General features: G+C 40.3%; 1 protein-coding gene across 1 annotated transcript in view; it reads left to right on the top strand.

Annotated features, from left to right (window-relative positions):
- The window catches only part of EP300 (E1A binding protein p300), a 97,621-nt gene extending 84,447 nt beyond the window's left edge, over positions 1 to 13,174 (top strand). Inside the window, 4 exon segments of the mRNA XM_040361022.1 lie at positions 1,233 to 1,400; positions 5,910 to 6,071; positions 8,723 to 9,004; positions 9,201 to 13,174. Of these exon segments, the coding sequence (XP_040216956.1) occupies positions 1,233 to 1,400; positions 5,910 to 6,071; positions 8,723 to 9,004; positions 9,201 to 11,351 (2,763 nt within the window). The 3' untranslated portion in view covers positions 11,352 to 13,174.
- Positions 13,175 to 15,068: the final 1,894 nt, after the last annotated feature.

Genomic DNA, 15,068 nt, shown 5'->3' with positions numbered 1-15,068 from the left:
AAATAGAAATTGACTGGGGCCATCTTAAGTGTGGGCATCATGAAGCCAGACTGTATGACTTCCTGGATTTCAGCCTTGCAGATCTCGCACATGCTCAGTGCTGCACAAGCAATGTAATAGTTTTCATGATTCTTCGAGACTGGGGAGTGCACAGACTCCTGGAAAGTTACACCCACTACATTTCCAGGAGTCTGTGCGGTGAAGCTTAAGCACCTAGGTGCAGGAAGAGGGAAGATTAACTATTCTGCCTAGCAACAACACTTTGAAGGCATCTAAAAAAAAAAAAAAAAAAAAAATTCTTAAAGGACTAATGACATTTTTTTAAAACTACTGATGTAATGTTATATTTATGGGTGGAACTCCACTTTAAGAGGTCCTGCAAAGAAGGATGGGATATACCGCCCAAAGATAGGTGTGCCAAGCTTGTAGCATCATACTCAAAAAGACTTGAGGCTGTAATTCGTGCCAAAGGTGCTTCAACAAAGGTTTGAGCCAAGGCTGTGAATACTTCTGTACATGGGATTTTTTTTGTTTTTTTTTACATTTATTTTTAAGATTTCAAACAAACGTCTTATGTTGTTGTCATGGGATATTTTTTGTCGAATTTTGAGGAAAATTATTTATTTTGGAATAAGATTGTAACGCTGTGACTACTTTCCAGATGCACTGTATCCAGGTGTGCTGCAGTTTGCTGTAGCACAGATAGTGTTCTGTGTCCGTTGCAGAGTAATGCCTCTTACACACTAAGAAAATTGTGCAGACCTTTTTCTTACAATTTTCTGATGGTGTATACATGCTTTCGACAGCCAATTCTGAGCGAAAATTTCTGAAGGGACAAACTCCAAAAAAATTCTTGAACCGAACTAAAGATTTTCATTTAATGTGTACAGTTTTCGTATGAGTATTATCAGATCCGAAAAAGACTGCACATGATCAGAAAAAATTAATACAAAAAAAAATCCTTTGGCGTACAGAGTTTTTTGGACATTTGCTTCCCCGGTTTCCGACTTGCTGTGAAACATCGAGGAAAACTGTCCGAATAACAATTTGTATACACAAAATGTTGCCGTGTGTAAATGGACCCCAAGATTCCTAGATAATGAGGCATCATAGATTCTTAATGTTCTTTGGAAATTGGCCTGTGTAGGGTGGGTTTTTTTAAATGCCTTTTTTGGCAATTTAAATTTTTTATTAAAATGCAACATTGTTTTGTGTACGTTTTTTATTTTCAGGACATCTTCAAACAGGCAACAGAAGACCGGCTTACTAGTGCCAAGGAGTTGCCCTACTTTGAAGGAGATTTCTGGCCAAATGTATTGGAGGAGAGTATAAAAGAATTGGAACAAGAAGAGGAAGAAAGAAAAAGAGAGGAAAATACTGTCCTTGATGAAAGCGTTGAGGTGATCATTTATTCTTTGATTTTAGGTTGAATAATTTACTTACCCATTTCTTGGTATTCACCTAAATAGACATAAATAAAATTGTATGCTATAGCATAAGCTTGATTAATCATCAGTGAGATGCAATCTACTGTTTGCCAAAAAAAGGATTGTTATTTTCAGTAGAAATTGGCAGATTTAGTTTTAGAAGTTGTGGAAAATGTGCGTGGTTCACTTCACAGCAAGGTTTGCCTGGTCCATACTCTAGGGTGCCGAAACTCATGCAATTTTTGCATTTGTTGTGGGAGTGATATCCTCACCATAATGTTCAGGATGCAGTTTACCTACCTTGTGCAAGAAGCATGTCGGCAAAAGGCAAGTGCATAGGCACTTCCCCATATAGGAGCCTAGCACAAAAATATTATTTTAATCAGATTGCTAACTGTGTGTGTGTGTGTGTGTGGTATTACCACACTACCAGAGAAGTAGGGAGAGGGAATACTGCTGCAGCACTAGAGGTGTGTCAAAACCAAAGTGAAAATTGTAGAAAGGATAATGCTGCGCTGTATAAGGTGGAGATAGGTGAAAAGTGGAAACACCTTATAGATAATGAGGTAGTTGAGAAATCCAAATAAATAGTGAGTATATATAACATGTAAGCATCAATGAATCCAAATATGACAAAAAATTGAATAAACATCTAAAGTAAGTAACAATCCAAAGTAAACAATCAAATCCAAAGTGAATAATTTGTTTCCACTTTTCACCTGTCCCCACTTTATACAGCGCAGCATTATCCTTTCTACAAGATTGCTAACAATATTGTGTGTAGGGTTTCACTTTGTGAATGTAAAGGGCACAATATAATCTATGAAATCTATATTTGCTCCAAGTTTGGAAAGCAAGAGAGGATAATTAAAGGTATTGCTTATTATATAGCAACTGTTATATGTGCTAATTAGAGCATGTATGTATAAAATAATTATTCCAAACGTCATATAATTTTTTTACATTGGTCCTGTTTGGAGATCTACGCCATATATACCAAAGCTGGCCAATGCCCCTGAAAGTCAAATTCATTAATTGAATGAATGCAAAAGCATTCTCTGATTGGACAAGGTGGAGTCATTGGCATAATACACATTGCTTTATTGTTCATTCATCCAAGGGAAAGATCAGCAAATGGCTGATACTCCAGTGCCCCTCACTATGCCAGTCTCGGGTTGGGAAAAGGAGACTGGGGTGGTGTGGTGATCCAGTTCCTGTGGGGAAGCTGAGCTAGCAACCCCCTGTATTCACTATGCAGAAGAAGCTGCTTGGTACATTACCCAGAAAACTCTGGCAATCGTTGTGCCTGCTGCTACACTAATTTTTCTGCTTCAACAGTGATCCCACAGGTCAGGAACATGTATACTAACGTTGATCAAAGTTGTTTTTAAGTAACCTATGCAATAAAAACCATACCCGGAGTTCAAAATGTAAATGTGTATATGATCCTACGTTCCCTTAATGACCAATGTCCTAGCGTAGTGTGAAATACTATACTGGTGGCTGCAAAACAAATTGTGTTCCCACAACTGCAAAAAATATAGTGACATAAAATGTTAGCCCCCTACCTCTGCTTAACATAAGTATACTCCCTTAACTGTGCTATTTACTTTCACCATATTAAAACTATGTGATGCTTAATAAAAACAACCAAAAACAATATTCATGTTGCATATGTATCAATATAAATCTAGTCTTCTTTCCACACCATAATAGTGTTCTTCCACGCAAGTTCATATACAATTGTCCACCCTTGTGTGCCAATACTTCTTATTCCATGCACAGTGACTCCCACCACCATTCACCACTGTGCTCACCTCGTAGTTTTGACCTGTTAATACCAGGTCCAGACACCCTTTCCCCCCTACTGGGGTACACAATCAGTCTCCTCTCCAATGCTCCTCCTTGTTCCCTCTATACATGAAGTTCAGCTTTCTGTGAAGTTAACGTGACAACCACACCACACTGGCACGTATATTGTCCCACAAGCTGGCAAATTGTCACATTCTGGTGGCAGCAGTGGGATCTGAGAGTACTGCTGTCAGTCGCCATAATCTATTCACCATGGAACATGTCAGCGCAGTTGTTTTGTAACTAACAAAATGGGAATTAAAGTTGTGTAACCATCCTGTTCTAGTTGTAGCCCATTGCTTTGGTGTAAGAAGGTCTGCATGTGTGTTCTTGCAAATTATGATGGCTGATATACATATATATATATATATATATATATATATATATATATATAATTATATAAAAATGTGTGTGTGTGTGTGTGTGTATATATATATATATATATATATATATATATATATATATATATGTGTGTGTGTGTGTGTGTGTGTGTGTGTGTGTGTGTGTGTGTGTGTGTGTGTGTGTGTGTGTGTGTGTGTGTGCATTCATTCATTTTATTACAATAGTTTGCTTACTCTATATCAGTGTTTTTCAACTCCAGTCCTCAAGGCACACAAACAGGTCATGTTTTCAGGATTTCCTTTAGATGAAACGGCTGTGGTGATTACTAAGGCAGTGAAACTGATCAAATCACCTGTGCAAAATAATGGAAAGCCTGAAAACATGACCCGTTGGTGTGCCTTGAGGACTGGAGTTGAAAAACACTGCTCTATATAACTTTCCTATAGAATAAATATACATTGATTTGGGTTATTTTTACCAAAAAGAAGTAGCAGAATACATTTTACACTAAATTTGTGAAGAAATATTTATTTGCAAAATGTTATAACCGAAAAATGTGTTTGCTTCCCAGCGGTGTAGAAATACCATCAAAAGAGCTCCATTTGTGAAAACAAATTATAACTTCATATGCGTACAGTGTTGCATGACTGCAATTGTCATTCAAAGTGTTACAGCGCTGAAAATTGGCCTAGACAGGGAGTGAAAGTTCCCCTGGTATTGAAGTGGTTAAACACAGTGCATTCAAAGCTGACTTATTGCTTCCACAAGCAACCAACTTTCATATTTTACCAATATTTGGCAATGTACTGCAGTTATGTGCAATAAAAATAACATTAAAGGGGTTGTAAAGGTTCTTTATTTTCTAAATATGTTCCATTACGCTAGTGCATTGTTGGGTCACTTACCTTTCCCTTTTTAAATGTTTTTTTTTTTTCTTTGTTTGAATTTCTCACTTCCTGTTCCTCCTCGGTAAGCTTGCCCCCCATCATCCGAGCTGTTCTGGCTGGGGGTTAGTCGGCCAGAACAGCTTACTGAGGAGGAACAGGAGGTGAGAAATTCAGACAAAGAAAACCAAGAAAAAAAAAGGGAAATAGAAGGAAAAGGTAAGTGAACCAACAATGCACTAGCTTAATGGAACCTATTTAGAAAATGGACCTTTACAGCCACTTTAACCATTTTTTTAATAACATGTAGTTGCTTTAATCAGGCTAATTGAAACTGCCAATATATATTTTTTTTTTTTCACCAATGTGTTTGCTTTTAAAGTGGATGTAAATCCAATACACCATGGGCACATATATCTGCAGAATTTTGTTCTCTCTTCAAAGAGCCAAGTACTGCTCTCTTCTAAACCGCTCCTCTGTTATCAGCCTGATGACTGCCAAATTCTTGGACACATCAGATAAAAGTTGCCTGACATTTCTGTTGCTATAAATGGATTAGCAGGCAGCTCGTCCTGTTACTAAATGCCTTTGAGAGTCTCTGCCTATGAGGAGAGGGGGTGTGTGCGCCTTTCATCCAATCAGCAATTTTGCGTCTCATGGTGTGAAAAATACGGTAAATGTGAAGTAAGCAGATATAGATGTAAAACCTATGTAGGAAGATTTGGTTCATCCCTGTGTATCATCTGAGGCTTTTCATTTCACTGGGTGTATGGCGTGTTTACATCCACTTTAAGGAAATGTATAATCTGTTTGGATTTTAATTCATCATCATACTGCAAATGTGCATTTTAATGGCTGGGGAAAATAAAGCAAAAACGGCTGTGGTAGCAAAGGGATTACAACACTGATTACATGCAAGAATCGCAAGGGGGGATTTCATACGATAAGTTGCAGGAGGCAGCCCCATTGAAAGCAATGAGGCTGCTGGCCCCAGCATTTAATCACTGCCACTCACATGTCATTGCTCATTGTGTGCGTCCAGCAAAAATCATTGCAGGTAATTGCTGGCTGTGCGGAAAGGCACAGATCACTGTGCAACCTGTAATTGAATTGTACAGGGGTTGGCAACCTCAGCTAGCCACTCGGAGGGCAAAAACAGCTGCAGGAATCTACAGGTTCCTGCTCCTGTCGTCCACACTGGGGCTAGTCACCCATGCGATATAGCCTAAAAATACCAATGTCTGATTATTATTTTTTTTCCTCACAAGTTTAAACAAAAAAAGCTTAAGCCGTTTTGGTTTGGCAGGGTTGAAATTATTAGAAAATATTTTTTTTTATTTTTTTTTTTCATTTGCCGTTTCTAAAATAACTTTCTTGTCTCCTCCCCATTATTGATGCATGGCAGGTTGGAAAAGGTGAAAGTAAGAATGCAAAGAAAAAAAACAACAAAAAGACCAGTAAAAACAAAAGCAGTCTGAGCAGAGGGAACAAGAAGAAACCTGGTATGCCTAATGTTTCCAATGACTTGTCACAAAAGCTTTACGCCACAATGGAAAAACACAAAGAGGTAAGTGGTTTATAACGCAGTCTGTAGGAAATTATAACAATGGAGTTGAATTTGCAAAGGTGGTAGCTCAGAGATGGTGTGAAATTAGATTGCTTAGTTGGTAATTAGTTCATTCATTAAAAAAATAAAAATAACTGTTTATTTTTTTAAATAAAAATTAAAGTGTTATTTTTAAATCTGCAGCTCTAATTCCTGGTTTTCCAGTCATGAAGGTCGTGTTTCAGGTTTTCTTTAAGAGTGACAATGCTTTGTCCCTTCACATATTTGTTTTCTTGCATTGACACCCTGTGACATGCTTTCCCAGTTGAGACTACAGCCATGCCAACACATATTGAAAATGCATGTTCTGCTCTTGTACCCATTGCTCATCATTTCTCAGGATAGAATTCCCAATCAGTCTCTTGAAAACATGCATGTAGATAGGAAATGGCTGTAGGAGTTCAGCAGCATTTATATACAATACAGGGTGAAAATGTAATTAAATCGGTGTGTTCCAGCCAAATTTTTTTTTTTTAAAGTCAGTCGCTACAAACACTTTAGCTGATGACTTTTAATAAGGACACTTGTCCAGGGAGACCACGATGTAGGCCCCCTGAGGCCGATCCCTCCATCGGATCGGGTGCCGCCATTCCAACTAAGGGAAACCTACAGTGGAGCCTTGCAGCCTCACTACCAGTTTCCTACTGCGCATGTGCAAGTCACGCAGTGCTTTGTGAATGGCCAGTTTGTCTTCTGGGACACACATGTCCCAGAAGACAGCAGGGGGGTTCTCCGCAGAAGAGGATGCGACGTCATGGGCAGCGGCCCGGGTTGGACCGGAAGTACACTCTGTACTTCCAAAAAGGTAAGTAAGAAAAAGAAAATTTTATATCCAAAAACAAGGTTTTGAGAGGTGGTCTTTAGTATAAGACCACCTCTCAAAAATGGGTGGAACTCCGCTTTAATTTAGAGTTTAGGCGATCTGACTGTATATAAGCTCTTTTGTACTATCTATATCTGCAGCACTCCCCTTACATGGTTATATGTTTTGTCCTACCTTTGTCAGTTTCTTAAGGTGGTTGTAAAGCCAGAAGTTTTTTTATCTTAATGCATTCTATGCATTAAGATTAAAAAGCCTTTCTGTGTGCAGTAGCCCCATACCCCCCCCCCCCCCCCCTATATTTACCTGAGCTCCATCTCTATCCAGCGATGTCCACAAGTTCCTCTGCCATCCAGGACTCTCCCTCCTGATTGGCTAAGACTGCAGCTTTGTGTTTTTAACCACTTAAGCCCCGGACCATTTTGCAGCTAAATGCCCAGGCCAGGTTTTGAGATTCGCCACTGCGTCGCTTTAACAGACAATTGCGCGGTCGTGCGACGTGGCTCCCAAACAAAATTGGCGTCCTTTTTTCCCCACAAATAGAGCTTTCTTTTGGTGGTATTTGATCACCTCTGCTGTTTTTATTTTGTGCGCTATAAACAAAAATAGAGCGACAATTTTGAAAAAAATGCAATATTTTTTACTTTTTGCTATAATAAATATCCCCCAAAAACATATATATAAAAAAAATAATTTCCTCAGTTTAGGCCGATATGTATTCTTCTACCTATTTTTGGTAAAAAAAAATCGCAATAAGCGTTTATCGATTGGTTTGAGCAAAATTTATAGCGTTTACAAAATAGGGGATAGTTTTATTGCATTTTTATTAATTATTATTTTTTTTACTACTATTGGCGGCGATCAGCGATTTTTTTTTCGTGACTGCGACATTATGGCGGACAATTTTGACACATTTTGACACAATTTTGGGACCATTGTCATTTTCACAGCAAAAAATGCATTTAAATTGCATTGTTTATTGTGAAAATGACAGTTGCCGTTTGGGAGTTAACCACAGGGGGCGCTGTAGGAGTTGGTGTTCACTTAGTGTGTGTTTACAACTGTAGGGGGGTGTGGCTGTAGGACTGACATCATCGATCGAGTCTCCCTTATAAAAGGGATCACTCGATCGATACGCCGCCACAGTGAAGCACGGGGAAGCCGTGTTTACATACGGCTCTCCCCGTTCTTCAGCTCCGGGGAGAGATCGCGACGGAGCGGCTATAAAGGAATAGCCGCGCCGCCGTCCCGGATCGCTCCCCGAGGGGATCCGCCCGCCGCATGCAGCGGAGGGGGTCCCGATCGGACCCCCCATCCGCTAGAAGGCAAGGACGTGTATATATACGCCCATCTGCCTGTCCGTGCCATTGTGCGGACGTAAATAGTCGTGCGGCGGGCGTTAAGGGGTTAAATGGATACGCAGCTCAGGTGCCCCCATAGCGACCTGCTTGCTTTGGGGGAACTTGACAGGAGGGAGGGCCGGGAGCAGCAAAAGAGGGGCCTGAGAAGAGGATTCAGGCAGCCCTGTGCAAAGCCACTGCACGAAGCAGGTAAGTATACCATGTTTGGTAATATGGGGGGGGGGGGGGGACGCTAAGCTCGGTATTACTTTAAGAGCTCGATGTCAGCATTTTGTATTTGTGTAATGAGGACTTTTATTGTGCTGTAGCTCCTTGTACATACCTGACTGTTCTCTTTTCCTGGGCATTCTAAATAAACAATTTTATATAAAAATGTAATTTAGATGCACTTAAAAGGCTATATAGATTCTAAAATATTTTCTTATTTTCAGGTCTTTTTCGTTATCCGTTTAATTGCTGGGCCCGCTGCCAACTCCCTGCCCCCTGTCATAGAACCAGATCCCTTAATTCAATGTGACCTAATGGATGGACGTGATGCCTTTCTAACTCTTGCAAGGGACAAACACTTGGAATTCTCTTCCATGCGTAGATCTAAATGGTCTACTATGAGCATGCTAGTGGAACTTCATACCCAAGGCCAGGACCGATTTGTCTACACTTGTAATGAGTGCAAACACCATGTAGAGACACGATGGCACTGCACAGTATGTGAGGTAAATAAATATATCCATAATTTAGTCTTGCCTTCGAAGTATTATAATTGTGATTTAATAGCAATACAATTGAAACCATCGTATACTTCAGAATATTTGCATAATTCTTGTAGTAATTCTTGTATTTACTAAGTATAGTTTTCGATATTGGTATTTTGTTTCATGTTCTAATGCACAATTTTCTCCCTCTGTTCAGGATTATGATTTGTGCATCACGTGTTATACGACAAAGACCCATGAACACAGAATGGAAAAACTTGGTCTTGGCTTGGATGATGAGAATAGCAACCAGCAGGCAGCAGCAACACAAAGCCCTGGAGATTCCCGTAGGCTAAGTATTCAACGCTGTATCCAGTCCCTGGTTCATGCTTGCCAGTGTCGCAATGCCAATTGCTCCCTGCCATCATGTCAGAAGATGAAGAGAGTGGTACAGCATACAAAGGGCTGTAAACGCAAGACAAATGGAGGATGCCCAATATGCAAGCAACTTATAGCACTTTGTTGCTACCATGCCAAACACTGCCAGGAGAACAAATGTCCTGTGCCCTTCTGCCTCAATATAAAACATAAGCTTCGGCAGCAGCAATTGCAGCACAGGCTTCAACAGGCACAAATGTTGCGCAGACGTATGGCTAGCATGCAAAGAACAGGGGTTGTAGGTGTTCAGCAAAGTCTTCCTTCTCCAAATTCAACTGGTCCAACAACACCAACTGGACAGCAGCCCCCCATATCCCATACTCCTCAATCACAATCTCAGCCTCAACAACTTCCTTGTAACAACTTGCCACCTTATGGTATGCAACATGCTCATTCCTCCAGCTGTATGTCACAGGGCAATCCAACTGCACAAGTAACACCACCGACATCCCAGGCAGGATCAGTACAGCAGCCTGGTCCACCTCCAGCTGCTGTGGAGATGGCTATGCAGATTCAAAGAGCAGCAGAAACCCAAAGGCAAATGGCAAAGTCACAACTTTACCCACCCCCAATGTCAAACTCTCATCAAATGCAGCCCATGAATGCCATGCAGTCTACAGGGATAAGCACACAAGGAATACGAGGACCAATTCTCATGGATTCTGGGATGAGACCTACAGGAATGGCACAGCCACACCAGCCTTCATTACCCCAACAACTACCAAGGGTACAAAGTAGACCTCAAATGATGCAGCATAGCATGCAGAGACCACCTGCAATGCCTGTACAGCAAGGACAGCAAATGAACATTACTCTGCAGGGTAGTATGGGTCAGATCCCTGCAGCAAGCCAGGGAAAACAAAGTTCCTTGCCGCAAGCTGCAGTTCTCCGTAATTTGCGGTCCCCTAGTTCCCCAATGCAGCAGCAACAGGTACTTAATATACTACACTCAAATCCACAGCTATTGGCTGCTTTTATAAAGCAAAGAGCAGCTAAATATGCCAGCACCCAGGCCCTACAGAGTGCTGGGAATATGCCCGGGATGCCCTCCCAAGGAAATCTTCCACATGTCATGCACCCCAATGCAAACATGCAAAGTGTGAGTCCCATGCAGGCAGTTGGACAACGGACATCTATGCCACAGCAGCCTCAGGCTCCTCAACAACAGACTCTTCAACCTCAATCATCTCAACAGACCATAGCAGGGTTGAATTCACAGGGCCAACCAATGAATATGAACCATGCCGGAATATCACCGCAGTTTCGTGAGCTTCTGATCAGACGACAGCAAATGATGCAGCAACAGCAGGGATCTGGTGCTGGGATGATAAATCACAACCAGTTTCAGCAACATCAAGTCATGAGTGGGTATACACAACAGCAGCGCATTCATCATATGCAAATGCAACAAGCCCAAGGTAGTATTGGACAGATAAGCCAGTTACCACAGGGAATGTTAAATGACACGAACAGCAGCTTGCAGACTTTTAATCAGCGAATTCTGCACCAACAAGTGGGACCTTCAGCACAACAGAACCTCATGAGTCCACAGCAACATATGTTGTCAGGTCAAGCTCAGTCTCCCCACTTACAGGGCCAGCAGCTCCCTCCTTCATTAAGCAATCAAGTTCGTTCTCCTCAACCAGTGTCCTCCCCCCGATCCCAGCCACCTCACTCTAGTCCATCACCTTGTATGCAACCACAGCCCTCTCCCCACAATGTTTCCCCACAGGCAAACTCTCCTCATACAAGCATTGTAGTTGGGCAGGGGAACCCTGTGGATCAAGGGCATTATGGGAGCCCAGATCGCACAACCATGTTGTCGCAGTTATCTGGTCTTCATGGAGGGGGCATATCTGACTTGGGTTTAAATCCAGATAACCCGGACCTTAATCCCAGCCTTTCACAGAGTACACTAGACATCCACTAAAAACAGTATGAAAGTAGTAAAATACGATTCTTCTTTACTTGGACAAAAGACTATAACAAATCTAGAAATAAAAGTTTATTTTCTTCTCATACTGACTTTTTATACTAAAGAACAGCTGTTTCAGTACTGGGAATTTGGAAGGGTGAGTGGTAATGTAGGATTTGTAAATATTTTTTTAGAATATATATATATATATAAATATATATAATTTTTTTGTATTATTAAAAGACTCTGATGTATAAAGACCTGCAGAGTGTGGGGAGGGACATATATTAATATTCATGTTTTTGTTATTATAATTATTGCAAAGAGAATATATTTTCTGTGGCTGGGCCAGCCTCATGACCTCTTCCTCTTATTTTTATTTTTTATTTTCCCCTCTGCTAAGGATACACAGTGCATTTTCCCCATTATTTCAGATGACTTCCATCTGTTTATTTTTTTTTTTTTTTTGTTTGTTTTACTGTTTTATTTTTGTCTTCTTCCTTTTTTTTTTTTTTATTTTATTAAAAATGTCTTTTTATTTGAGGTTTGTCTTTGTGTTGTCCGGTCTTTATCCATGTTTTGTGTCAACATGTTGGCTTTTGTATTTAATCCATGTTGTGGTAAATATTTTCATCACCCACTAAATATTGCTGCATTCACCAACTTTTGATCTGCTGTGGCCATGCTACACATATTACTTCTTTTTTTTTTTTCTTCCTGTGTGTGTGTGTGTATATATATAGTGAAAGAAGCCAAAAACTGTTATATATAATTTTTTTTTTCAGGCAACCTTCAAAGTGTTCATGAGCCACAGCAGGAAGGTTTTTCTTTTTTTTCTTTTTTTTTTCTTTTTTTTCCTTGCCCTTACATTGGGCAAGCAATAGTTTAATTTCTTGTTGATGGCATGTGATGAAAGAGCTGTGCTGCAAGTAGAAATCCTCAGGGGATGGTTAAATGCTGTTTAAATCTGAAGACTACAATCTTGGCAGGTACAAGGCTTATTAGGAATGTTCATTCACACTTTGGCCTTGCACATCCTACTAAAGAACCCCATACAATGCTTTGCTTATTTATGCAGTCTTTAATGGTATTTTATGTCCATCTTTCAGATGGGCTAAATGCTTTCAACTCCAGCTAAACGTTTTTTTTTTTTTTTGGTCATTTTTGGATAGATTAGGGAAGAATTCAAATCTTGTCAGGTATTCATTATTGTCTGTGTCCCTGTTATGGAGAGGTCCAATCTCCGTTTATTTTCTTGGAAAGCATTGTCAATGGAACTGGGAGTAGTGGGGAAAACCAGAGGCACAGGTGTAGAACCTGTTCTGGCAACAACTCGAGTAGAATTTCCCCTCATATTGGGGAGATAACCTTTGCACTTCCTGACATGTTTCTGGAAGCTGAATTTTAAGGGAGAGCTCTCTGATGGGGACATGGAAATAAATAAAATCCTGACAGAGGGTTAAACTCTTCCCCACTGTAGCCCCATCCTATATAACAATAAGTCTCTGGAATTCCACCTTCAATAATTGTGTATGTGTGTGAGCTAGAGAGAGATAGATGTATCTATCTATTGGTGTGCGTGGGCTATATCGCACTCTCTGTTTCAAGAAGTAGCTTAAAGGAGTATGATGTGAGAATTTTAATGCTAGCTTCCTCTGGTGTCCTGATTGGCTGTCCTTGGCAAACAGGTAAAATGGGCCAGTCTCTATCACCCTCCCATCTGATAATGTGGTGTAAATTATGCATTGAACATGGGGTCTCAAACTTTAAATCACTGTACATATTGTTGAAATTTGTTTATTACTTATGTATAAATAAACTGTGTGAGACAGACAAGATGTGGTGGTGTAGCAGTGAAAGTTTTTTTTTTTTTTTTTTTTCTTCTTCTTTTGCACTGGCTAATTCATGTGGTTCTGCATGTTTAAGACACTGTTTCAGCTGGACATTTTAGGAATAATTTGTGTACCACTGGATAGTGAACCTGTACTGAAGATGCAAAACAACGCTACTCTGGGGATACTGTAGTGTAGACCATAATGTTGCGCACACACGGATTTGTAGCTGCAGTTTTCTGCACATGACTCAGACTCCCATGGGTGTTTCTATGCAATTTATCTTTTGAAAGTCCCTGTTGCACAGCTTTGTGTGTTAATTGGGGGGGCGCAGCGACAGAAATATCTACTCAAATATTTCTACCCTAGAGAAGTCTGTATTCATCTAAAGTAGGCCCGCAATACGATTTTTAGTTAGAAAATACTGTGTGGTTCCATACACTGCATTAACTTGATAACTTATGCTACCCCCCTGGAAACAAGGCAGAGATCTGATTTGTATGGTCTGTTTCATTTGTATGAAATCCACTGTTTCATTACAGACGGTTTACCTTGCTGCCCACAACTAGATGTTATAGTTTAATTCCAAACAATTGATTTTCACATGATCTGCTCCAATATATAAAGTAAGATGAAATATATTTTTAGCTACTTGTGCATCATGCTTTGGAGAGAATGGCGCATGCTTATACTGCAGGTGTCGAAGTAGCTGTGTGTAGAAGCATGTCCAGGTAACTGGTCACATGAATGTCAAGAGACCCAGTCCTTCGAAGATGCTGAAATTTCTTGTTGGCAGTCAGCAAACTATAAATAGTCTGTGTGGATTTCCTAAAGCCAGCCATACATGGATGGAAATTCAGCTGGTTCAACAGGAGCCTGTCTGATAAATGCTGATCGGTTAGCACTGTTGGCTACAACTAGCTATAGCCAACAGTGCTGATTGGTGCATTCTGAGGGTGCTCAGCAGGAGTGATTCCCCAATCCTTATAGAGTGTGTTACGTTTAAACCGCTGGTTGAATGGGGGGAAGAAAGAGTAATCTATGTTCTGCGTTACAAGTGGGGCTTGCCCGTCATGAAATAAAAGTAAGTTTAGATATGTCTTTCTAAGTATGCATAGATCTTGAGAGTGCTTGGGCCTTTGACATACCTTGGCTATTTTCATTTCATGTTTCCCCAGCTTGGAGTATTAATAATCTTCTTGAACTCAGTGTGGTGCTATTTACTATTTCTAGATTCAATCCAAGGGGCCATTGAAGGTTTCCTGACTTATGAGAGCTGGCTAACCAAAGCCAGTTGGCTCATTGATGATTTGTCTTTGACAGTATTGGATCCAAATGGCGTACAATTCAGCTGTTCACATCCACACGTTTAGAATTTCATTTTGCATGTCACATTCTATGCAAAGAACAGTGAACCACTTTTTGTGGAGTTGCAAATTATATTACCTAGAGTTTTCTGTTGTGCACAGGAGAAAACAATGTCCATGACTTCTGAGCTTGGCAGAACGGATCAAGGAAGAGGTCACAGAGCTTGCGCACTTACTGGGCAATACATTGTGTTTAATGGTTAAACCAGGATGCTCATTAACCCTTCTGTGCAGTTTCTTTATTTGGGGCGCAGAAATCCTCTGCAGAAAGGAACATTGGTTAATAAAGGAAACGGGCTTAATGCTTGCTAGCATACAAAAAAAACCTTTAATATTTGTTAGGGGACACATGGTTAAAGGGGCTGTAAAGGTTTCATTTTTTATTTATTTAATTTAATATATATGTTTTTATTTTTTATAAAATGTCATACTTGCCTCCACTGTGCAGTTCCTTTTGCACAGATTGGACCCAATCCTCGTCTTCTGGGGTTCCTCGGCGGCTGTCCCGGCTCCTCCCCACAAGAGCTAACCCC

This window comes from Rana temporaria, chromosome 7 (assembly GCF_905171775.1).
Source record: "Rana temporaria chromosome 7, aRanTem1.1, whole genome shotgun sequence".
NCBI classification, from domain to species: Eukaryota; Metazoa; Chordata; class Amphibia; order Anura; family Ranidae; genus Rana; species Rana temporaria.
The sequence above is the reverse complement of the archived record's forward strand: the minus strand, read 5'-3'. Positions and strand labels throughout refer to the sequence as shown.